This window comes from Monodelphis domestica, chromosome 4, assembly GCF_027887165.1.
Source record: "Monodelphis domestica isolate mMonDom1 chromosome 4, mMonDom1.pri, whole genome shotgun sequence".
NCBI classification, from domain to species: Eukaryota; Metazoa; Chordata; class Mammalia; order Didelphimorphia; family Didelphidae; genus Monodelphis; species Monodelphis domestica.
This window is the reverse complement of record NC_077230.1, coordinates 364278912-364305718: the sequence shown is the minus strand read 5'-3', so window position 1 is coordinate 364305718 and position 26807 is coordinate 364278912. Positions and strand designations below refer to the sequence as shown.

The 26807-nt window shown below is 37.9% G+C and overlaps 2 protein-coding genes across 2 annotated transcripts in view; one reads left to right on the top strand and one right to left on the bottom strand.

Annotated features, from left to right (window-relative positions):
• Positions 1-696: 696 nt before the first annotated feature.
• GNL2 (G protein nucleolar 2) lies at positions 697-24921 on the top strand. Its single transcript, XM_001364607.5, has 16 exons — positions 697-922; positions 4818-4902; positions 5958-6052; positions 7978-8117; positions 12535-12719; positions 14182-14248; positions 15713-15871; positions 17087-17200; positions 18335-18463; positions 19055-19159; positions 20746-20904; positions 21070-21183; positions 22980-23419; positions 23748-23827; positions 24301-24383; positions 24736-24921. The coding sequence occupies exons 1-16, from the start codon at positions 859-861 to the stop codon at positions 24883-24885; spliced, it is 2169 nt and encodes a 722-aa protein (XP_001364644.3). The 5' UTR covers positions 697-858; the 3' UTR covers positions 24886-24921.
• DNALI1 (dynein axonemal light intermediate chain 1) overlaps positions 24868-26807 on the bottom strand; it is a 24937-nt gene continuing 22997 nt past the window's right edge. Inside the window, exon 6 of the mRNA XM_056795166.1 lies at positions 24868-26717. Coding sequence (XP_056651144.1) covers positions 26682-26717 — 36 coding nt within the window. The 3' untranslated portion in view covers positions 24868-26681. The remainder of the gene's footprint in view (positions 26718-26807) is intronic.

The following is a 26807-nucleotide window of genomic DNA, read 5'->3' as shown; positions in this document are numbered from 1 at the left end:
TCTATGACTTGCGGTGCTGCCCACCCCTTCTAGCCCCTTCATCTGGCCCCTTCAGGCTCTCACATTCTAGGTTCTGGTTCTAAGGTCCTTTCCTGCCTAAACGATTATTATTTCTTCTTCTCTTTTTTTTTTTGAAAAATTTATTTAATTAGTTAATTTAGAACATTTTTCCTTGGTTACAAGAATCTTGTTCTTCCCCACCCCACCCCCTCCCATAGCCAACACGCAATTCCACTGGTTTTTTAATGTGCCCTTGATCAAAATCTATTTCTATGTTGTTGATGTTTGCACTAGGGTGATCCTAAATGATTATTCTTTCATTCGTTCATTCATTTATTCGAGAGGCATTTTGTCAAGTGTCCTCCAGCCCTGCTAGTGTCTGGAGGAACAAGAAGCAAACGCCCTTGAGAGCCTGGGCAGGCGCTTATCCACAGAAACGTGCCTGATTTAGCGACTGGAGAATTTTAGACAAATTATTAAAGTGGTATTTCGGGAAGGGAAGCGCTGGTTTTCCCCCCACGAGGAAGCTCTACAGGTCTTCGGGCTGGGCCAGACCTAGATACCGCACGAGGCTATCACAAATGTCACATGCTAAGGAGTTGTGGAGTGCCCCACTCCCCCCACCCCTCACCCAAGCAGCGGTCTGCGCGTGCGCTGGCGGCCGGCGGCCGGAAGTAACTTCGGGAACGGCAAGAGGCGAGGCCGGGACTTACGTGCGTGGGGGAAGTGACGTCTTTCCCGGTGCGCTGGGGTTGTCGTGGTGGTTACCCAATTCCTTGTAAAATCCCCGGCTTAGGCCCAAATCCTGAACCTTGAGTCCCCATTTCTCTAGGCTTCGGCCCCCTACCTACCGACGGGATGGTGAAGCCTAAATACAAAGGACGGAGCTCCATCAATCCGTCCACCTCAAGCACAAACCCAGGTACGGGGACAGAGGGGAGGTGTTGGGAATTCTCTGGGAAAGAGAGCCTGAAGGACGGTAGGATTAGGGGATGGGGGGGGGGGGGAAGAGATAGCCCTGAGACCCTTTAGCAAGGGGATAGCCAAGCTCCCAGTCAGTGTAGGGGGTAGGGGAAACGGGCTAGTGCTGTGTTTTGGGAAGGGCCCTAGGGCTTCCGGGGTGTCTACCTAGGGCTGCGCCAGTAATTCGTGAGCGACTTTGGACAAGTCACTTGCCATAGGAGTAGAGTAGAATAGAAGCAGCGGAAGGAACGTTGGATTTGGGAGAAAGAGGTCTTCTGGGCAAGTCGCTCTCTGGACCTCAATTTCCTCTCCTGTAAAAGTTATCAAGGTGGGCTTGGTAACTTCAGAGAGTCTTTTCAGCCTTAAAACTGAACTTGTACTCCATAATCCACAGTTTCCACATCTGGTAAATGAGAGAACTTGGACTTGATGGTTTCTAAGGTTCTGTGAATGTAATGGTAACTGACATTTATTACTTAAAGTTGTATTAATGGCAGATTGAAACGAGAATGTAATTTGCTGAAGGGGGCTCTAAAGGGTCAAATGACTTTTATACAGTTATATTTCAGAGATAGGACATAAACATCTTCCTGACATGTGACGCTAAAGAATTTTAAAGTATCCAGTTTTTTAAATTATATATTTAGAATTTGCATAGAATGTATCTATAGAAACTGGAATGCACGTTGGGCATCTCCAGATTGTGAGCTGAGTAGAATTGGAAAATACAAAGAGCAGGACTTGTGAATGATGACTAAACTCCCCACTTTTCTTGTGTAGTATTAGGTGGTAGATCATTGGAAATAGTCATTTAAGTTTCCAACTAAAGGATTTGACAACAGAAGTAAGAACAATGTGTGCAAATTGCAAAGGCAGGTTTTTTGGCTCAATATAAGGAGAAACTTCCTAGCAATCAGAACTATCCAAAAGCAAAATAGGCCACCTTGAGAAGTAGTATTTCTCATCAGATTGTTAGAGAGGTTGCAGAACAAATTCCTGTTAAAATAAAAGTTAAACTGGACAGTCTTCAGATTCCTTCCACTCCAAAATTCTCTACTTTTGTGACTTCAAATCTGAAAGTTAGATGTATATCCAAGCAGGATATGCTGATGTTTTAGTCTCCTACATGTGAGAGAGGCTTGCATCTAATTTGAATTTAAGCTTCTCAGTAGGAAAAACACAATAGATCTGGTCCCTAGCATCATCTCCTTTTTTAATACCCTTAAAAACAAAAACAAATGAAAAAACCCAATTCAGCAGTTACAGAGACATGGATCACTTAAAGAGATTATGCTGTTTACTGTTGTAGTAAACTTAGCGGTTTTCACTTGTCATTTCAAATGTACTCTGAAGATGGTAAAAATTGTAGTTGCAACATGGAAGCCTCTTTGAAAGAGTTCATCTATAAGTGCAACTTCATTTCAAGTCATAAAATCTTGAGAGCACTGGAAAGGAATTAAGAAAACATCTAAATCCAACTACCTCATTTTTATAGATGAGACAGACAACTCTGACCTGGATGTGGAAAGTAGCATAGACATTTTATAATTGTTAAGTATTGTGATAGTCTTGTGCATTTTTAGATCTAAAATATGCCTCTATCTTTTGGAAATGTTGACTTTAAGAAAAGCTATATAATTTTGAACTGTATCTTAAAAATTTCTAAACTACATACCTTTTGACCTAGCAATACCACTGCTTGACCTATATTCCCAAGAGATAAAAAAAAAAAGGAAAAGATCCTATTTGGATAAAAATATTTATAGCTGTAATTTTTGTGGTGTCAAAGAACTAGAAACTAAGAGGCAGCCATTATAAGGAGTATGGTTGAACAAATAACAACATACAAATGGAAGTGTGCTATAAGAAATGAGGAAAGAGGTGGTTTCAGTGAAAATTGGTATGATTCTATGGACTGATGTGGAGTGAAATGAGCAGAACCATTAGAACACTTATTCTATAACATCAGTATTATAAAAGTGAAAATTTTGGAAAGATTTAAGAACTCTAATCAACAAAATGATTGATTAGGAATGTAGAATACTATTGACTTCTTGACAGATAGGCGATGAACAAATATTCAGAATAAGACATACACTTTTGGTTATGACCATTTTGAGAACTTGCTTTGACTATTTATTGGTTTTTTTTTCCTTTTTTCTGCACAGGGAGAGAAAAAAAGTAAATGCTTGAAATTTTTAAAAAGTAAAGTTTAGTGACTATTAAAAAACATTTGTATACTTGAAAAGTCTTTGAGACTAAAAGAGATAAGAAAAACTAAGAGAGATAGTAAACTTTTTTTCCTGGAGATTTTATAGAGTAGATGTTTTCTTTTTCAATACTACCTGAAGGTAAAGGAATGAACAAGGTGATATTTGATGATCCATTTATTCAAAGTGTTTTATTACTTTATAATACTAACAATTTCTTAGGACTCTGGAAACACCTGACTCTTAGTTGTGTTGAGGAAGTAATATGTTAAGATGACCAGGCAGAAAATAGTACACTAAAGATGTTTAAATAAAAATTAAACTAGAAATAAATATTACATTAAAGTATTTAAAGGCAGATTAACTCCCTTGATTATATTAAAGCACTTTGGGGAGTTTTCACCAAGTGTGAGTGAATAATTCAGCCTGAGTTGAGACCAAAGTCATGAAAGAGAGGTAGAATTTAATGAAAATAAAGATGTAATTTTATTTCTTATCTAAGTCCATAAACCCCTCTGATATCTAGCAGTTGATGGGTAGATCTCAAGTTAAAAGTTCATGATTTAAGAGAACTGATTTGCATGAGTTCACATAACTCATTAATAAGGAGAAGGGGGAAGGGAAGGAAATAAGCATTTCTACAGTGTCTGCTATGTGCCAGGCACCATGCTAAATGCGACAAGTATCTCATTTGATTCTCACAACCCCTGCCCCCGTACGTGCTATTGTTATGTTCATTTTATAGTTGAGGAAACTGAGGCAAACAAAGAATAAATGATATAGCAGAGCAATTACAACTGGCAGGTTTCCTAACTTTCCAGTTCAATGTTCTTTGGAGATTTTCCTCAAATGCTAATGCATAATTCAGTTTATTTAGATAGTTTTGCAATATCAGAGCTGGAAGAATTTTTAGAGTTTCTTTAGGTCTAGGTCTATTTCAGAATAACAAGATGATTTAACTAAAAGAAATGGAATATAAGGGGGCAGCTAGGTAACTCAGTGGATTGAGAGGCAGGCCCCAAAGACAGGAGGTCCTGGGTTCAAATGTAGACTCAGACACTTCCTAGCTGTGTGACCCTGGGCAAGTCAATTAACCTTCATTGCCTAGCCTTTACCACTCTTCTGCTTTGGAACTAAAACCAGTATTGATTTCAAGATTGGAAGGGCTTAAAAAAAGAAATGGAATTTAAGAAAACCTTGAAGAGATATAAATTAATGCAGTGTAATTTTTATGTATAGATGCATGATGCATGATGCAAAGAAACTCAAGATTGTAGGTAGAAAATTTTTATTTCAAAGGAAAATAATAATGTTTGTTTTTTTTTAATCATTTGATATGCTTGGTCATTCTACTGTTAAAGAGCTGCAGAAATGATTACCAGGCTAGTATTTACCTTGCTTATCAGTACATATTTTGAGGGCATAAATGACAGCAAATCAAGGTTTGAAGCAGAAGTTGATTCATTTCATGTGACTTTAAATAATGATCACAATTCCATATTATTAGGATAAATGGAAAGAAACTTTTGAGGGGACAAAGCTGCTGTTTTACAAACATGTTCAGCTGACTTAGCTGATTGTCAGTGGGGTAAAGAAGTGACTTATTAGTTGGACAGTATGCCATCTAATTTTTTTATACCTTAGATCGAGTAAAAGGAGCTGGAGGGCAAAACATGCGGGACCGTGCAACAATTAGGCGCCTTAATATGTATCGGCAAAAGGAACGAAGGTGAGCTCTGGATGCTGCTATATATCATATCCCTAACAAACCTTAGTACTTTAAGTAAACTATCTTTTGACATGAATAAAATCTCTAGATTTTCAACAATTACTTTGAAGGGGGCAGCTGGGTAGCTCAGTGGATTGAGAACCAAGCCTAGAGATGGGAGGTCCTAGGTTCAGATCTGACCTCAGATACTTCCACAGCTGTGGGACCCTGGGCAAATCACTTAACCCCCATTGCCTAGCCCTTACCACTCTTCTGCCTTGGAACCAATACTCAGTATTGATTCTAAGATAGAAGGTAAGGGTTTAAAATAAAAATAAAAAGAATTACTTTGAAACCTTTCCAGTATAAATTGAAAGGCAATAAATATTTTTGCTCATGGTCTGATAGGTAAGAGTTTGGTAACTGCTAGATTGAAAATTGATTTTCTTTAAAAGAAAAAAGTATTGTTTTAGAACAGCCAAAAGCCTGTCCTCTTTTCTACCCTTTAAATGTCAAATTTTAGATTGAAAAAATTCTGACACTTGGAAAATAGTGGCTGTGATTCTGTTGAGACAGCCTTTACTATAGTGACTTGCTGAGGGTGGCATTTTACAAGCTGATCCTAATTTGTTTGGTAATTAGATTCTCTGTCCATTCTTAAAAAATGCATTATAACCAACATTTTGATTAAATCAGTCTGCCTTAGTCACTCATTTTGCAATTTGGTTTATAATTTTGAGTTTTAGCATAAGTCAGCCACTGCTTAATTCATTTAAACCAGCCCAGCCTGTACCAAAAATATTCAAGAATGTGTTTTTTTCCTGTCTTCCCCTCCAAGTACACAGATTATAAATCAGCATTGTTGACTACTCATCTAAGAGAAATTCACAAATGACTGTGTAAATAGATTGCTTTTTGGCCATCTGATTTAGCTAAATGGGACACTTTTAAGTGATTGAAATCTCCATTATTCATTTAGCTTTCAAAATCAAAGATTCTAGAGTCATCAATGATCCATACTTTTTCATTACCATTTGACTTTTTATCACCAACTAAAATGTATTTCTTCAATCTAGAAACCGTCGTGGAAAGGTGATTAGACCTCTGCAGTATCAGTCATCAGTGGCTTCTGGCACAGTGGCAAGAGTGGAACCCAATATTAAATGGTTTGGTGAGTATTTGTGTTCTCCACCTACTTTATAATTTATTTTATGAATAATGCATTCAGTGCTAGATACAATAAAATATTCAAGTTCTCTGATAACAGTAAATGTTTAGTAAGTAACACTATTCAGGCACCCATATTAGGCAAGTCAGTAATATGATTATGAGGTATGATGGTAGTATTTCATCTACAATATTTCAATATATGATTGTCGTTAATTGCTTCAGTCTTCTAGAAACACATCTTTAATGACCTGAGAAACTTTTAAAACCTTTCTGGTTTTTGGTTGACTAAAGAGGTTATTGTTGATGTAGGTCTCTTGGTACAGCATCACTTTGACAAATACACTTCAACCGTGTTAGTAAAAAAAAAATATTTAGTTTAAAGTTCCTTTGAAGCATCTTTTTTTTTTTTGATTGGCTATATACAGTATAATACAGACAGTATTAGCAATAACACTTGTTTATGACTTTCAGTGAAAGGATAGCCCAGTCTTGAGTTCCAAAACTTCATACAAATTCTATCTTGAAACTACCCTCTGTCTAATGGTAGTGTCTTTTAAACTGTCATTGATCATACAGAATAATACTAACATAACTAGACTTCCTCCTAGGTGAATCAGAGCAAATTGTCCCTGCTAATCTGCTTACTTTACTTGAAGGCCAAGAATCTTGGAGTTCATCTTTAGAAGAATCTTGATCTCTTGTAATAGGGTGCCTACTAGCACTCTGTATGATGGCTGACTGTAGAAAATTCTTTTCTGAGACCTGAGTTCTCTCGTCATACTTTTATATTGCAGAACATGATTTAATTGCACTGATTCCTCAAAATTTAAGAATTATATGATATCTGTCCAAAGGAAGTTTAATGTTTGTTTTACTTTGTTCCCTGGCATGAACATATTGATTTAAAACATCCTGTAACAGTACTTAGTAATTCTTCCAAGTCTTCCCATACTTGGGGATAGTAAACGTGACTTTGTACTGAACCTCTATTTGTTTCATGCTTGTTGACTTGCTTCTGATTGAGTGCCAGTTCCCTTGCCAAATTTATCTGAAAGGAAATTTGTCAACCCCAACTCCATTCAGAAGAATGTTTATTTTCTAGTTTCATCCCTACGGATGTCTTCCTCTGATGCCTCATCATAGTGTGGAGAGGATTGTAGGTTCTTGAATGCTGTGCCAACAGAATCCAAGTTCTGGCAGGACTTACTAAGCTGGAAAGCTTTGTATGAGCCTAGTTAATGAAAGTCTATTGCTCTAGAATTAGCCTAGTTAAGAAAAGCCCCACTAGAAGGTAGGTTACTAGGTAATGAATGTTTTTGGCCACAGAATTCAATTCTTTCAACTATAACATTGTAAGCCCAGTCAGAGGAAGCATCCACAAGGAGGGGAATCGCAGATCTAATGAAATACTAAGATCAAGAAACTAAAACCCATTAATTCTCTGAATAATGGGTGAACTTTTGTTAAAGGCTGAGTGGAAAAAAGTCTTTTTCTTTTTAACTTTTATTTTCTTATGGTTAAAAGTAATAGTACATGGATAGGGGCAGCCAAGTAGCTCAGTAAATAGAAAGCCAGTTCTAGAGATGGGAGTTCCTGAGTTCAAATGTGGCCTCAGACACTTTCTAACTGTGTGACCCTAGACAAGACATTTTAACTTCAAATGTCTGGCTCTTACTACTCTTCTGCCTTGGAACCAATGCATAGTATTGCTTCTAAGACTGAAGGTAAGGGTTTTATTATAAATGAATGAATGAAGTAGCTGGGCACATTTCTTCTTGTTCTAGCATTCTTCATTCCAATAGGTGTTCCATATAGAGTCACTTAGTTTATTGAAAGGCAGGTATTTAAGGAGTGGAAGTTCAGAATCCCCCATTTATAATGTAATATTATCATATTAAATTGAACCATCCTTCATTTATAAAACAGGAAATACACGTGTGATTAAGCAGTCCTCACTACAAAAATTCCAAGAAGAAATGGAAAAAGTTATGAAGGATCCATACCAAGTTGTCATGAAGCAAAGCAAATTGCCAATGTCTCTCCTCCATGACCGAATCCAGCCTCATGTAAGAATATGATCTGCACTTTATATGGAAATGAATTAGGTCTGATAAACTCATCCCTTCAGATTTGTTTTTCCTCATAGGGTAGAAGGGAGTTTGATTTGGTAGTAGAATTATTTCCAGTCTTCTTATCACCTTTTGTCATCCATGACTTGATATACTGTGGAGTGCTTAGGGCGTGTTGGAGCACAAAAGACATGGCCATCCAATGCAGCTGAGGAAGTCTCCAGGTGTAACGACTTTTCGTGCCACTGGACCCAGGCTTCCAACGCCGAGAGAGTGGGACTGTCTCTGTGCATCTACTTTTCCACTTAAATCTTCATGCACAAGTGTCTTTGTGCACAAAAAAGACAATCGTCATCCTCGGTTACCGAGAGACTACAATAATAATAATAAATAATAATAATTTCATTCAGAGGATAATTCCATCAAATGTCCAGAGGGAAGTAGAGAGAGGGTTGGTGTGGGTAGGATTTGTTTTTTGGTTTGTTTTTAAAGAAAACAAAACAAAACTTGATAGAGGAAATTGTGTTGAGTTGGATCAAGTACTTTCAGCTTCAGTAAGTTTTGAATTTGTGATTTGGACAGCATTCAGATGAGAATTCTCTGTCTTTTAGATGGAAAGTTAATAATTACCCAAATGGAGCATGTGGATGCCTAAGCTGGCACTTAGGTGTAACTGATGCATCTCTGAACCAGAGAAATGGACTGTTTTCACATTTGTACTTGCTTTGAATAGTTCCTAGAAATATAGTTAGTACCTGCAGTTTCACTTCCACTATGGGAAAGACACAAGAGTTAAAGAAAAAATCTTTTTAAAAATGTTTTTATTTTTTTATTTTTCCAGTTTTGTGTAAAAACAATTTTGACAATTGTGTTTTGACATTTTAAAATCTAGATTTTTTTCCCTACTCCCACCTCAACCCCTGGAGGCAGTAGTAAATAGTCTGATAATATATTATAGTCATATTTTCACATAACACACATTTCCATATTGTTCATATCTTGACAGAAGATGCATATTACACATACAATAGAAATCTCATGAAAGATATATAGTGAAAGATGATATGAAAAGTTTCTTTTTAAACAAAATAAGAGTCAAGGCATTGTTATTTCTTCAGAGCAGTCAGTTAATGAAATGACTTCCTTCAGAGAAACATACCAGTGTAAATTCATGAGCCATGTACAAATTGTTCTATTTTCTGGTATCCTAAAGGTATCCATTTAAAATTAGATGGAATCTACCTTATAGGGAAGGAACAAAGAGGTTTTATTATAGGTGAATAGCTTTTTCTCAATCCTTTTTACTTTTCATAGCTTTTGATGTTTACTGTTCCTTTCTCTTGAGAAGTTACTCTTTCTTCCTTGGGTTTTCATAGCTTTGCTCTTTCCCTGATTTTTCCTGCCACCTGTCTGAAGAGTCCTCCTTTTTCTTACTATGGGTGTATCTCAGGACTCTTCTTTCCTATCACTCTTTCATCAGTGCCCATGGGTTCATTTATCATCTCTATTCAAATTAATTCCTAATCTAACTAATCCCCTGAGTTCCAGTCCCAAATAATGAACTGTTTTCTGGACATTATCAGCCTGGATGGCCCATAAACATCTCAAACTTAGCTTATCTAAAATATTTCTTTTACCCAAAATGTATCCCTTTTTTCTCATTTTGCTATTTTTATCAAGGGTACCACTCTCTTTGTAGTCATTTGGGTTCACAACCTAGGAGCCTGAGACCTCTTCACTCCCCTCATTGCTACATATATGCCAAGTTGGTCAATTCTGCCTATCCATCATCTCTTGCATTTGAAAACTCTCAGTTAAGATTCATTGGTCCACTACCGTTGTTTGGAATTCATCCCCTCTTGCCTGGGTTATTGCAGTACCTTCTCATCCTCTCCATCTTCCACACAACTGGCCAAGTGAGGCTCTTAAAGCACAAGTCTAGTTGTATCACCCTTCCCATGCTTAGGAGGCTTCACCGGTTCTTGAATGCCTTTAGGATGAATGATAAAGTCCTTTGTTAGCTATTTGAAAGGCCCTCACAGCCTGGCTTCAACCTCTTTCTGGACTTGTCATTTCACATCACTCCCCAAAACATACTCTTAGGGTCTAGCTTCCTTGTGACTTTCTATAATATGAGTTTCTGCGCAGTCTGTCCCTGTCCATGTTTCTCTTTGTCTCTGCCTCTTGGATTCTCTAATTCTGTTTAAAGCTTACCTCAAGTGCTAACACATTCCCTCCCCCACAGTGCTAAAATGTGTGTATGTTGCATTTAATTGTATATGTGTTATTCACCCTAGCAGAATGGAAATTCCTTGAAGAATAGGCTGCTTTGTTTTTGTCTTTATGTCCTCCACCCTTAATCAAGTACCAGGCACATAGCAGGCATTTAATAACTGCTTGTGGAATTGATTGAATTGTTACCTGTTCCAGATGGTCTGTGCTACTAAAATATTTGGCCTATATATTTTGGTAAAGAGAATATTTAGTGTCATTAGTACAACTGATGGTTAGCGCATTTTGTACACTACTTCATCCTAGTAGGGTGACATGACTAGTCTTGTGTATTAGGAACATCACTTGGGCAGCTGTGTGGAAGCTGGATTAGATGGGAAAGATACAAGGTAGGGAAACCAAACAGAAGATTATTGCAATAGCCTAGGCAAGAGGTGATGAAGACCCAATCAAGAGTGGTAGACTAGTGAGTAATTTTAGAGGAGGGGATGGATTCAAGACATATGATGTAGTTAGAAATGATCCACTTGAATATGGAACAATGAAAGGAGTGAAGAGATTGAGGATAGATTCTAGGCCATGGGAGACCTAGAGGATCTTATTCTACCCTAATAAACAGCATTTTCTTATTTTTCTTCTTAAAAAACCCCAAACAGATCTTCAATTCAGCATTTACAACAAACATTACCAACCATATACAGATCTTGCTTTACATAAGTGGAACATTTCATACACCTCTGCCTAAAGCAATTTTTATGAAAGGTGAATTTGCCTGAGGATGTAGGGAAGGGGAAAAAGAAGGTGGCTGGGGACAGAGAAATGAAAGCAAGAACAGGAACATGTTGGGACCTGTCTTGGAACTGAGGAAGCACAGGAGGTGCTGAGGAGTGTTGGACTAGGATAGAGACTGAAGAAAATGGGCAACATTCAATGGCTGGGAGGATAGACACATACAGTACCTGAGCTTAGGCAAACAAAAGACAGACACAAGGGTGGGTGAGTGGAGAGGGTCAAAGAGCTCCTCTCTTGGCACTGGAGGTCCCAAGAAGAAGGGTGGTTTTTTTTGGGGGGGGGGTAGGGAAGACAGGAGCAGAGAGAAAACACAGAACTATGTAGTAAAGTTAACATGGGGAGGGGGTTGAATGTGAATTTCTTTTGGAATAATTCATGTTAAGTCAGATTTGCACAATGTGAATTTACTTAAAGCAAGAACTATATGAGAAACCATGCTAGGTTTGGGAGTTACAAAGAAGGAAGTAAGAGTCTGTGTCTCAGGAAGCTTGCTGCCTATGAAAATGTTCTAATACTTAAATTTCTAAATAATCGCAGTTATAGAGCTAAAAAGACAAAAGGTGCCTTTAGCAGCATTCATTATTTGGTGTTTATAAAAAACTTGAAATGATGGGCAGAAGAGTTTGTAAGGATGTGTGCTCCCTGCTGCTAACATCCTGTTACGTGATAGACCCCAACCAAAACAGTCACTTTCATCCTGCTTCAAAGATTCCTATGCCTGTAACCCCTTTACAGACACATCAAGTTTTAGTTAGTATCAGGTTCCTTTTATCACATCTAAACTATTATTTTGGACTTTTGCTAGATGTTTTTCATCTGAAAAACTTTCCATGTGTATTTAATAAAAATGTTACCTAAATTAGGGAAAATGTTATCTGAAACTAAAATGCATCTTACAAAACAAGCAATTCCTTTTAGCCATGAAAGAAATGAACTTCCAAGAAAAAGTTGGCATTTACAGTTGGTTTAAAAAAAAACACAAATTTGAGTATGATTGTCCTTGACAAAATCTGTGAATTTGGCGAGTTTTATGCACTTGTTTTTTAAAACCAAAAAAAAGTGATCAGAAAGATAAGTTAATTTTCATCATTGTAGCTTTAATTACATTTGACTAAAGTTTATGATAAGTGAAATAAAGCAGAATTTTTGGCTGGCCTTACAAAACTATTCATATTTGTTTTGATTATTTGTGTTACTTTGGTATTTCTCCAACGAAACTTAGTGAACTTCAACAAGTGCCCATTCTGCTTAATTAGACATTTCTGATTTTAAATCACATTAAAGCTGCACTCTTGTAAATGAATACAGAAAGCCTTTTTGAAGTAGATTGCAATTTTTTTGCTCTTCCCTTCTACTCTCAATTTTTACTATACGATTTCTTTGTCTTTAGCATTCCAAAGTGCATATTCTTGACACTGAAACTTTTGAAACAACATTTGGCCCAAAATCACAGAGAAAGAAACCTACTCTATTTGTGAGTGACATACAGACTCTGATAGAAAATGCAGAAGCCTCAACTGAGACTTATGACCAAAAGAAAGATCGTGACCTAGTAACAGAAGACACTGGTGAGAGGTAAGACACTGGATAAAGAAATTAAAAATAAGATCTAATGAGTTCTGGAAGATAGGGCAATGCCTCTTTGAAAAATCTAATTTGTTTTTTCAATGCAAAGTCACTACTTATTATCTTAAACATCTGCATTTTTTAAAAGTTTGTAGTACAAAGAGTGCTGGACTTGGAATCTGTAGCTCCCTAGCAAACAGCATATATAGTTTTCCCACCTATAAAATGGAAATAATCTTAGAGAGGCATCTTAGTGTAGTGGAAAGAACACTATGTTTAGAGTTAGAGCATCTGGGTTTGAATCCCAACTCTACTTCTTACTCATATTGGTATATACAAGTACCTTATTTTCTCAGGCCCCATTTTCTATAATTCACTGTACAATACAGAAGGTAGGTCAAATAACCTCTAGGGTATCTTTCAGTTCTCATACTTTAATCATACCTCACTAGGTTGTTGTGCTTCTCATTATAGAGCAGGGACTGACCCTTTTACTACTTCCAACACCAGATGCTGACTTTCACCCATGGTCTGGTAAGCCGTAGAGTGATAGCATCCCCAGGGTACTCATTCTGCTTCTGTCCTTGCCCTCATTCTGGGCAACAATCCTTGGAGGTGTGGCCTAGCAACTGCTTCTAAGGATGCTATAGCTATAGCTATGAAAGACCCAAAAAAGAGTGTTCTTGCCACCAAAATACTTGGCATTATCAAGTGGTTCAACATGAGAAACTGGTAGAATTTTATGAGTAGAAATGGCATTAAAGCTGATGCCTTATTATGTGCTTTGCCACTTTGACCTAAGGACCATAGGATCTTTCCATCTGACTCTGAGCTGAAATCTTCCATATTCCATTCCCCCTTTAGAATATGAACTCTTTGAGAGTGGGGATTGTTTTATTTTTCTATTATTCTTAGCATTTAACATAGTGCTTTGCACAAAGTAAGTACTTACTTTCCTCACTCCTTCATAGACAGCTTATGTATTCCTTTGGTATGGATACAATGTCAAATATTTTAGAGGAAGGCACACCCAGTATGCTGTGGGGTGCATACAGAAGGACATGGAGAGAATTACACAGGATAAGAAAGCGTAGATGGATGGATTAATCTATTATAGGGAGTATCCACAAAAGTATCTGATAACTGCCCCAGTGAATCCACTTTCTTTATTATGAAGCTCAGATAAGATAATGATCCCTATAAGCTGTATTATGCTTTATAAGTATAATGTGATAGTATTAATAATTATTAGAAAGATGTGGTAAAGACCTAAATTCAGATCTTGCCAATTCCATATCACTTTCCTGGTCCTCTTTGCATTCAGTCCATCATCATCACTGATTGATGAACACTAAATCAATGGTTTTAATCACTTTAACCTCTGGTATGGAGTTGCATGTCCTAAACATTTTTATTCATTTGAAAGCACTCTGCCATTTCAGTTAACTTAGCTATGTCCTTTCTTATTTAGGAGTGAAGCACAAGAGGAGATATATAAAAAAGGACAGTCCAAACGAATCTGGGGAGAGCTCTATAAGGTAAGACATTAATCTCAAAGCTCCCTTAAATGCTGAGTTTCTTTGACATACCAGATCTTCTTTGAGAAAGGTGATTTTAATTCAATGAAGGAACATACCCCTCCAAGGGGAACATACCCCTCCCATACTATTCCTCCTACCCCCATGTGAGTTTGAATGCAACCAAATAAGTGAAAGAGATATTAATTATTCTAGGCAAATGTAGCTCTTTCTTCTCTTTTTGGTGTTATGTTACTTTTAAACTACTAAATTGCTTAGGAGAATTGGAGATATTCTCTGGTCACAACTTAATTGGCATATCTGCTGAAGTGATACTGCTATTTAGATTTATCTGATCATGTTTATCTAATCTTGTTAGAACTGGAAGAGATTTTAGAGATCTTCTAGTTCAGTTCCTTTATTACAAATAAATAACCGAAGATTAGACAAATAAAATGACTTACATCTGCCCAGTAGTGGGATTTGAAGTCAGGTACCCTAATTCCAATACTACTTCTTTTTAGATTTGTTTCTTACCCAGAAAATGATGGGTTTTTTCTAGATAGACAGACAGACAGACAGACAGACAGACAGACAGACAGACAGATAGATAGATAGATAGATAGATAGATAGATAGATATGGATAAAGATTTATATAGATATATATGCATGCACATTTGTATATGTCTGGAGATTTATATGTGTATATACAGGTATGGTCACAGGTAGACATGTTTTGGCATGGTCAAACAGACTCAATGTGTTTTCTGAGAGTATATATATATATATATATATATATATATATATATATGTAAAACAGTTTTGTAATAACATTGGCTCCCATAATTTCTCATAGTTGGGGTTTTAAGAACTTTTATATTGTCTTCAGGCTCAATGTATTATTTGTTATGAGTCATTTTAAGAAATTAAGAGAAGGGACTGTTTGTTAATGCACTAGAGCCATACAGCAAGATTAGTTACAGATAGATTAATCAATTTAGTTTTTTAAAATTCTCTTTTGTTTTTACATCACCTTTATTTCTCTCCTCCCACCCTTCCCCAAAGAGCCATATATTGTAGTGAAGAATAAAAAAGTAAAAAACAATACAGCTCATCAAAACTAACCAGCATATTCAGTTTGATATTACATGAAGGATTCCATAGTTTTCAAAGGAAGTATTCAGTTTTGTGTTGCCATATTTTCCATTTATATTGTTGTAGTCATTGTACATACTGCTTTCCCTATTCAGTTTGCATCAGATTAATTCATTTCCATTAATCCTGAGAGAGCTATTTAATAGACTATAAAAGATAAAAACTCAATTTGGCCATGAGACTAGGTGGCAATTATATGTCTGCTTATTATCCATCCATCCTCCTCACAGAGGTAGTGAGGTTTTACTTGTGGGTGCAAAAAATGTCACTTTTTCCTGAATTTTTCTATTATTCTGTGGATAGCCATTTTTGCCCCTCTGGATTTTCAGGTGATTGACTCGTCAGATGTTGTGGTACAAGTACTTGATGCCAGAGACCCAATGGGCACACGCTCTCCTCACATTGAGACTTACCTCAAAAAGGAAAAACCCTGGAAACATCTCATTTTTGTTCTTAACAAATGTGATCTTGTCCCAACTTGGGCAACAGTAAGTATTATCAGCTCTCTATCCAAGGCCCTTTGTAGTCTGCAAACCTCACAATTATTGTGTCTCTCAGCTTTGAAGTGACTATGGTTTGGGGGCATTTGTTGGAAGTATAGGTATCCCTTTCACATCTCTACTTTCCCCATCACAGTTTTGATATATTGCAGGTCGGCATAAGAAATTGAATGGGAATTTTGGGGGGAGTTTTCTAAAAGCCACAGACGACACACAAAGACCAGTAGATGACACAGAAAAAGTTTAGAAACTCAGAAATGCATTATTTTTATATATATATATATATATATACATATACATACATATGTATATATATAGTATTATATGTGTTTTATCTTTTAATATCACAAATATACATAATTCTTTTACTGTAAACATCCTATAAAAGAAAAAGAAAAAAATTAGACTCCTCTGGTATGAGTAGAGGTCCATAAAATTTTACACGAATTTTCTAGATCATGGGAGTACTATGTCCTTAACCCCCACAATGTGGAAGGAATACTTGTATTACTAGTTTACCATGTATCTGTTCTCTGGTGATCAGTGGAGTGATGCTATTGTAAATATAACCAAATTGCAATTAGAATGACAGAAGTGAGAATTATTCTTTTTCCCTGTGATTGTAAGACTGGTAACAGTAAAAGAGTCACCATAACTTACATTGTCATGGATCCCTTCATTGTTTTTAAAGCCATTTTAACACAAGATTTCTTTTGATCCTTTAAAGCAGTTCTGTGAAGCTTCAGGTGCAGATGCTATCATTCCCATTTCATAAATGAGGAAACTGATATTGCAAGAAGTTGTGACTTGCCCAAACTCCTACAACTACTCTAAAGCTCTAGTCTCCTCATTCCTAATGAAATGCTCCCTTCATTGTCCCATGCTGGCTCTCTTCTATCATGGGACAACTAACTCATGTTCCCTGAGTAGTAGATAGGCAGGCCTTTTTAGGAGGCAGCCATCACAATCACTGGTCTGTTTCATATTTGTGAAGTTAATTGCATTTAGCTCACAGTGAAGTCATTTCTAGAGTATTGTTTTGCATTTATAAAGCAATAGACAAAGAATTAACTATATTTGAAAAACAATCCTGTAATCCAAACTTTGATCTTGTCCTGTACTATAAATAAACCAGTTAAGAGTTTAGGGTTGTCTTTGTGAATCTTCTAGTTCACCAACACATCTCTTCTCTTTTCTCTTTAGAAACGATGGGTTGCAGTCCTCTCACAAGATTATCCAACACTTGCCTTTCATGCAAGTCTCACCAACCCCTTTGGCAAAGGAGCATTCATACAACTTTTACGTCAGTTTGGAAAGGTATTAAGATGTGATCTGTTTCTCTTGGAGTCATTTGGTCTGATATCCATTTGTTAAGTTGAATGCTTTTTAATGGTGCTCTCTGTGGAAGAGTGGCTGTTACAACTGAGTATTTGGTAAGGAAACAAGTAGTCATAGAGATGAATGGTGTACAAATGCCTTTTATCTACATTTCTTGGATCTAGTTTACCTAGAGAGGTAAGTAATCTAGAAATTCCAAAGCTACTTGGGGTTGTTTTTCTTTGGAATGTGAGACCAAAGATGAATGTGTTAGGTCCTGAGAAAGAAGCCTAATGAGTTGGTAGTGGGATAGACATACAATTGTTCCTAGGGATTCTCTGTCGGGCTCAGTGAAATGTCAGTGACTTTTTCAGTCCTTAGTCAATGACTAATCCTTTCTCTGTGGTGTCATGTTGTGTTTTTTTTTTTTTTAGTAAATTTTTAACCATAGAGATTTCCTATTTGTTCCTGGTTTTTTCTTTTTTCTGGGTTTATTTTTCCCTGTTTGAAGAGTGGATGAAATTTTAGGCTTCTCTGGTCAGCATCACCCCACAAAGGATTTCTTAGTTTATACACAGGATTCAGAAAATTTTTAAACTTAAGACATACGTGTAATTGCACATGGAATACAAAGCAAATTCTTTTGACTTATTTAAAATCTATGTTTGTTTCCATTTAGACATATACAAATGCTTTTCAAGTACTCTGATGATCTTTGATTCATCAGTGTGGTTGTCCTCTTGAATTCTGACCAGACTGACTTTATGAGTTCTTGTGGCTGAAAAAATGCATCACCTAGTGGCCAACACTCTGGTGATAATCTTCTCAAGCTGGTTTGAGCCTCATTCATCTGACCCAAATACTGTTGAGTTTTCACAGATTGGGGAAGGACCCTTCCTCCCATGCCCCTATTTATGTTTTACTAATGTCATAGGATCTTAGATGAAAGCTGAAAGGTGCCTCCAAGGGATCTAATCCAGCCCCCTCATTACCCAAAGGACCTTGTTTTACTATTGCACTGATGTAGGATTAGGCTAGGTCTTTAGTGGAGCAGAGATAAGAAGTAAAAATCACCTATGTATTAAGGTTTTTTTTTTTAATTGTATATATATATTGGTTGTGTTTTTCTAACAGTTGCACACTGACAAGAAGCAGATCAGTGTAGGATTCATTGGCTATCCAAATGTTGGCAAGAGCTCTGTGATAAATACACTACGTTCCAAGAAAGTTTGCAATGTAGCTCCCATTGCAGGAGAAACCAAGGTAGGTGTTTTGATAAGGAGTCTTGTGGTTGTGTATCTCTACTACTAAAAAAATGGAAGTTGCTTGGATCTCTGAGGGACTCCTTTCATTTTCTGAATGAGCCTACTTGGGAAAGTTTAATCTCATAGACTTCACTTGGGAGCAAGAAATGAGGGCAAGATATGCAGCCTGTTGGCATGTCACAAGTTTTTACATACTGTGATAAAAGCTTAAAAGCATTTTATAGGCCAATCCTGCTTCTACCTAAAACAAATTTAGCCTAAGAAGATATGATATATGGGTTTGAGAAGAAGAAACTCAGTTATTCCAGTGTCTGGGTTCTAGCCATTGGTGTTTGGGGAACAGCTTTTTTCTACATGGAAGGAGAAAGGAGCAGGTTTGCTGTTAAAATTTCGGCACTTTTAAAGTACACGGGAAGGTTTACTTATTTCTGAAATGATTAGAAATTTCTGTCAGCATTATATTTATTCTCAGATTATGGAGACTAGTTTACTAGGTGAAAGTGTCATGTGACTCAAAATACAAGAAAGAATTGGTAGATCTGTTAAACAGTTGCTCTTCTTTGGTTCTGACTTTTTGGTCTGTCTTCAGGTCTGGCAATACATCACCTTGATGCGTCGGATATTTCTTATTGACTGTCCAGGTGTGGTTTACCCTTCTGGGGACTCTGAGACAGACATTGTACTTAAAGGAGTGGTGAGTGTTTTGGGATCACATTCAGTTAAGCCCTTTAGAGGGAATTCTTCTGTGGGGAGTGCTTTGGATGACTTTTGCTTTACTCATACAAAAGTAGTTTGAATTCTGTCTGCTTTACCAAACCTCAACAGCATGATGCTGAGCAGGACAACTTCTTTACTTTTCCCTATTTGAGGAGTAGATGAAATCTTAGGCATCTCTGGTCAGCATCATCCCACAAAGGATTTCTTAGTTTACACATAGGATCCAGAAAGAAGCTGGTCCTCTGTTTATTCTGGGCCTGTGTTCATATTTGTGGGTTTGAAGAGTTGAGTCATTTTGGGCTCTAGCTATATCCTTACTTGTTTCTGAATATAGCCAAAACCATTAAGTGACGCCTATTAAGGTGTTCATGAATAAAAAGAAAAAAAGATGTTCATAACTATCTCCTGTCCCATTTTTTTTTTAAACTGTAATAATACTGTATATTGATTTGTTCTAAGACAGAAGGGTGATAAAGGCTAGGCAATGAGGGCTAAGTGACTGTCCCAGGGTCATACAGCTAGGAAGTGTCTGAGGTCAGATTTGAACCTAGGACCTCCTGTTTCCAGGCCTGGCTCTTTATCCACTGAGCCACCAAGCTATCCCCTATCCTGTTCCATTTTAAATCACTCTTTCCTCTTTTAAGCTATTGCAGTTCTACAGTATAATAGACTATAGGTGACTAGCAAGAGGCACCAAAGAGTTAAACTGTGGGGGGGAGTCACGCTTTGTGATAAGAGTAGGATGTTGATGTCTTTTATTAATGTCACCTCTGGATGGAATTGAACAACAGGTCTTGCCTTCCCTTTTTCTTTCACCATTCTTCCTGTGTTGCCAGACGTGCTTTCTGAACCATGATTCTGCTATAACCGTGCTTGGCACTCTATAGTCCTTATTCTCCACTGAGTACAGTTCAGGCTCCTTTGACTAAATGTCAAAGGCCTCTCATTCTGGTGCCACCTCTCCCCTCCCTCCCCCCCAACCCTCATCCCAGCTTTTTTCTCACATGACTGGATTTGAAAGTAAGACTTAGGTTCAAATCCCAGTTCTGCCATTTATTCCTTATGACCTTGGGCAAGTCACTTAACTTCTCAAGTTTCTTTACCTGTAAAATGAAAGGTTTGGACCAGATGCACAAAATCTGTATAGCCAAACTGAACCACTCACTGTTTGCTCTGAACACCCTCCTGTCAGTAGGCACAGAAAATGTCTTCCTTGTACCTATTGAATTCCTATTCATCCTTTAAAGCCCAATTTTAAAATTACCTCCAGAAAAACTTTTCCTGACTTATATTAGTGGTAATTTCTTCCTACTCTGAACCTCATTCTGCTATGCAATACTAATGAATCTAAAGTTTTTTAAAAACACGATTAAAATCAACATTATACATATGCTAACAACTAGTGCCAGGTTCTGTATCCTGGCTAAGCTTTCTGACCTAGTTAGGGTCTAGCACAGAGCTTGTTCTGCAGATGCTAATGTTTTTGTTTTTAAGTTTAACTGGGTAATGTTTTTAAGAACTATGATGAAGCTTGCAAATATCAATTTCTTTATTAATTTATAGGTTCAAGTTGAAAAAATTAAGAGTCCTGAAGACCATATAAGTGCTGTGCTTGAAAGGGCAAAGCCAGAATATATCAGTAAGACATATAAAATTGATTATTGGGAAAATGCTGAGGACTTCCTAGGAAAGCTAGCCTTCAGGACTGGAAAACTTTTAAAGGTAAGTGCGGATATCCCACAATGTAATGTCTGTATGCTGGTAAGACCATCTTCTGTGTGCTCAACAAAGAATTGTGGAAATTGTGTGATCAGTAATAATGGAGCTGAAAAGTGGAGTCTCTGCCATTCGGTGCCCCTGATGAAAACCTGTTGTATGATTTTTCAGGGTGGAGAGCCTGACCTGCAGACAGTAGGCAAGATGGTTCTCAATGATTGGCAGAGGGGCCGAATTCCATTCTTCGTCAAGCCACCCAATGCAGAGCCCCCGTCAACCTCTCAGGTAGGAATGAAGGAGAGACCACTGGGAAATTGTGATGCTGACTTACATGCTCATCTCCTCTGCTTCTCTCACTTGATATCATTTGATTTCTTGTAATTTTACTTGTCCCACTTCTATTGTGCCCTGGGATCCACTCATCTTTTCTAGGCCATTAGGAGTGAGGTAACCAAATAACACATGGCCATTTGGAATGAGGCCTTAGGAATTATTTATAACAAGTATTTACTGAAAACATAAAAAATAAAATATAGGGGCAGCTGGGTAGCTCAGTGGATTGAGAGCTAGCCCTAGAGACGGGAGGTCCTAGGTTCAAATCTGGCCTCAGACACTTCCCAGCTGTGTGACCCTGGGCAAGTCACTTGACCCCCATTGCCTAGCCCTTACCACTCTTCTACCTTGGAGCCAATACACAGTATTGACTCCAAGATGGAAGGTAAGGGTTTAAAAAAATAATAATAAAATAAAGTAAAATATAGCTTCTGCAATTTTTGTTAAAATAACTGTCTTTACATAGTGCTCCAAAATAGAGTGTTTGACACTTCATTATCTCATTTGAACGCCCCAGAACCGTACTGTGAGATATTTAATGCAGGAATCATCATTTTGTAAGCGAGGATACTGAAGTTCAGAGAGCATATTACACTTGCCTTTGGTCACAAAATCATGTAAGTGGTAGAACTAGGATTTAAACTTGTTCTTTCCTCCATATTGCCTCAGTTACAGTGAGGATGTGAATGTATCCAGGTGTGTTGATATGAGGTTCAGATGAAAAACTTTGATTTGGGCTGACAAAAGACAACGGATGATGCTCTTTATCCTTTCTCTTCCTGAATTCTAACGGACCCTGCACTCATGTTTATCCCCTTCCTTTTTTGAATCTTCACTACTTCTTTCCATTAGTGCTTTGCCTTTCAAACATGTCCGAGTCTTTTTTGACCCTGAAAAAACTCTGTTGACCCCTCAAGAAACATTGTATTTCTTTCTTGCCTTTTAATGCCACACCTTCTGCTTTAGAATTTTGTATTGCAATAATCAATTGCCAAGTGATAGGTATCATAGGATTTTTAAGTTAAAGAGACTATAGAGATCATCTAAGGCAGCTAGGTGGAGCAGTCAATAGAGCACTGGTACTTAAGGCAGGAAGACTTTTCTTCCTGAATTAAAATCTGGCCTTAGATACTGCCTAGCTGTGTGACCCTGGCCAAGTCATTAACTCGGCCCGAGTTTCCTCACCTGTAAAATAAGTTGGAGAAGTAAATGACAAACCTCTCCCATATCTTTGCTAAGAAAACCCCAAATGTGGTTGTGTAGAGTCAGACACAACTGAAAAATGACCAAACAGCAACAACAAAGAGATCATCTACATCTCATCTTCCTAAACACTCAGAACCCCTCACACTGTTTCCATAACTTTTCCTCTTCTCAGATGCTTACTGAAAACCTGAATGCTTGACTTTTTGATCTTCTCTCCTATCATTCTGTCTCTGAGACTGCATTCCCTGTGTCCAAAACATAGATTTTGTGTTGTATTTAGTGTTGAATGCACATTCTCTGCTAGAATATTAATTCCTTCAGGGCAAGGACCATGTTTTTGCCTTTTTACCCCCAGCCCTTAGCACACTGCCTAGCCCATCGTAAGCACTTGATAAAATGCTTATTTTTGGACTGATATTGAGTTAGACTAGTTCTGGGCCATGACTTTGAAGTTGGAATATTTATGATCTTTCCATGGAAAAGGCAGACTTTAGAGATCCTGAAGGCACAACCTTAGTTCTTACCTTTTGCTTTTTCAATAGTTTCCAGCATCCTTGGCTGTTTTACCAGCCTCACCCCATGAAACCAAGGAGGAAGATGGGGAAACTGAAGCTCAAGAAGCCATGCTTGTGGTTGAAAGGAAAGAGGAGGAGAAAGAGAACAATGACACAAGTGCTGAAATGAGAGAACTCCTGGCACGCGTTCGACAGAACTTTGGCAAGATCAATGTGGTGCCTCAGTTTACAGGAGAAGATCTTGTCCCTGTGGAGATCTCAGATAGTGATGGAGAATTTGATGACTCCTTTGGAGAGGAGGATGAGGAAGAACAGTCTAAGGAAGAGCATGAGGAGTTAAACCAGGCATCCCAAGAAGGAGATACAGAAATTGGCACCAAAGCAGTTATTAAAGCTCTGGATGAAAAAATTGCTAAATACAAGAAGTTCTTAAACAAAGCTAAAGCCAAAAAGTTTTCAGCAATTAGGTAATGTGTCATTTCATCTGACAGCTGCAGTTTGGTTATAAAATCTGCTTTCCTTCCCATGTTATATGTGCCTAGGACAACACTGTGCTTGGAGTTCACTGTTATCTTCAAATAACAACATTTAAATAACATTCAGTTAGCCAAGTTACAGAGACTTACTCATTGGCATAGAAATAATTAGAGTATTTCTCTTTGTTGACAGCTGAGTTTTCCTAACAGGCTTTTCTTTAGCCAGCTGATATTGTTTATAGCTCAAGCTGTTATTATCTTTATTATGTGGTGAGAGGCTCTGATCTGAGTCATTTCATTGCTTTTCTTTCTCTTGCAGAATTCCCAAAGGGCTTAGTGAAAAGGTATTTTCCAAATCTGAGCCCAAATCCAAAGAGCAAGATGATGCAGAAGATAGAGGTAAAGTAAAAGTTATCTAAACATGGTTTCCAAATTGAACCTGGCACCATAAAGTAATGGAATAGGCATTCTTTGTTCCCCCTGGGTTGACTTGTGGCTCTGGCACTTACTGGGTGACCCTTTAAAAGTCACTTAATCACTCCAAGCTGTAGTTCCTTCACTGTCATTTTGTGAAGAAAGTATTTGGTTAAAACTTTAAAGAAATATTGAAATTTGAGTTATGTATGATTTTTGTGTAATAGTAAAGTTAGCCTTTGTATTTTATCACTGGAATTTTTCCTTGTGCATTTTAACATTTCCTATCTTACCTTCTCTTCATCTAAAGATATTATCTCAACTTCACTAGCAGATTCACAAAGATTAATGGAAAATGCAAAAGAAAGTTTTCTAATTTCCTTCTTTGAGAAGAGCCCAGTCTTTTAGTCCACAGGCCTGTAGTTGTTTGAACGTTCAATTTAACATTCATTTTTCAGGATTTGCCAAGAAAGGAAAAAAGAGAAAAGCACATGAAGAAGAGGAACCTGAAAATAAACCTCAAAAGCTTACATCAAAGGCAGTAAGTTTTCCTCATCTTCATTTCTACACCAGGTGCACTTTGAGAGACCACAATGAAAATCTGCTTGGCCTTAATGTGACTTTTTGGAATTATGAGTCAGGGAGCCAGAGCCCTGACCTATGACTACAGTCCCATAGACCTTCCCCCTTAAAAGAATGAGTAAGCTTGGGCATATTGACACATCCTAGAAGTAAATTAAAGTTGCCAAAACAATGATTGGACACAGGCATATCACTGAACTCAAATTATCTGGTAGCTGGAGAAGGCCATGCAGGAACATCCCACTGTCCAGAAACAGGGGTCCTTTTTGTAACTTTCCAGATTTGACTCTTGTCCCCCTCCATTCTTGCAGCGAAGGCGAGCAGACCGGCAGAAGAGAACCAAAAAGGTTGGAGTTCGATATTATGACACTCACAATGTGAAAAACAAGAATAGGAACAAAAAGAAGAACGACTCAGAGGGACAACAGCAACACCACAAACGGTTCAGACGGAAGCAATAGCTTAATTTGTTTATTAAAATTTACAAAAATATACAATTAATTGTGCTCATTTTCTTCATACAGAGTTTGCATTTCCCAGGTCATATTGCCACTGTTATAAGATCTGACATTAGGGATCACTCACCCGCATTTGAGAAAACACACAAAGAGAGATTGCAATCTTGACTAGTTGGAGTCATATTTGAGTGATGAAACCTTGTTCTGTCAAGAGGTAGCTATCATATACTTTTCTGGCAGATGCAAAGGAAGAAGGGTTGTCTAATTACTGTTTTGTTAGAACAGAAGCATGAGAGCCTTGCAAATTAGACGACTTTCAAAAAAATATTTTATGTTGCCCAAACTTCAGGGAGAAACAGTATCAACTGCAGGTCCAGAATTTGGAACTCAGTTTTCAGTGAGTAGAGTGCTTCTAACTCTGGATACTCAGAGCCCATGCCAAATTCTTGTACAGAGTCTGAGAACTGTCCAGTGCTGCTTACTACAAACAGATTTCCAAGGGAGGTAAAACAGCTTTTCTGAATCAAGCATTGCTAACAAATAGTACCTTCCTTAATGGAAGCAAACAGTTGCTGCAAGATGTGACCTTTTTCAAGCAAATCTCCCTGCCTGAATAGTTGTGAGTGGGATTTTGATACTCCCCTGATGCTGATAGACCACTTACCCAGCAAGGCTCTTTGTGCTAGTCCCCGAGAAGAGCAAGTGCTATCATGTTAAAGCCCCTTGGCCATGCTATTTGGGAGGCTTGGTTGAACAGCTTCCTCTAACTAGCCCTATTGGACCCCCAATACAAATAAGACTTTGATCTTGGTTTACCTGGCAATATTCTCTACTAAGTACAGCCTTATAAAAATAAAACACAAACCGGAGGGGGGGAGGAAACCTGATTTGGATTTATTTTACTTTGACTTGAAAGTTTACCCTTCAGAGCAAGAGTAGCTGCCATCTCTGGTCAGCTCTCACTGACTGGCTTATCAGCTGTACTAAATCAATCAAGGTTGCTTCCTGGGGTTTGATCAGCTCTGATTGATTAGGCATGGCTATTTAGGGGCAGGTTCTCTTTCTACGAGCTAAAAGCAAACCCAACAGATACTTTCTGAAGTGGGTTGCTGTACTGCCTTGGTGTCTACATGTGGCCTCCTTGTGATAAACATCCATGACTCAGATCTCTTTCTAGCAAACACCAAAGTAAAACCATGAACATTTTAATCTTACTGACTTCTAAAGAGAAGTAGCTGCTGGCAACTTGAGAGGCCATAGGGGTTGATTAGAAGGGTTGGGTAAAGCAAAGCATGAAAACAGATCCCAAGTACTCCATTTGGCTGGGAAGGAACAGACAGACCCCAGAAAGGCAACCTTCTTGGAGGCCAGGGGGAAAGGTAGCATTGGGAGAAGCACTGATGAAGATAAATACAGAAAACTAAAGTTCAAAGGAGGAGCCACTTCCCCTTGGCACCTGGGAATGAAGGTGCAAGAGTGGCCATTTCAACCCCCCTAGCTGGACAGCCCTTGCTCAAGGATCTACATTGAGCAATGCCAAGTAGGTTTTAAACTGATTCCAAAACTGTCTGGGAAGCCAAGTATGGAAGATACCTGGGAGCCACGAATTCTCATTGTCCAACTTTGGGCATTACTAGCAAATCTTGAGGTGTTTTCAGGGCATGTAGGCAATGGTATGAATGTTGCATGGTGGTTTTTCTGGAGGGCATGGGCTTGGGCTGGTTCACTAAACTGTAGCTTTTTATTACAGGGGGCTGTTTGTATAGGGATAGTTCTCGCTGGGGCCCACATGGAAATCTTCATTTCTTCGGTGCAATGATGCCTTCTAGTTGGGCCTGAAAAACAAAAATGAAATCCGTTCATATTTAGGGTGGAGCTTTTCTCCCAGTGTCAAGCACCCCAAAGTGAAAAATGTCCCTGAGAAG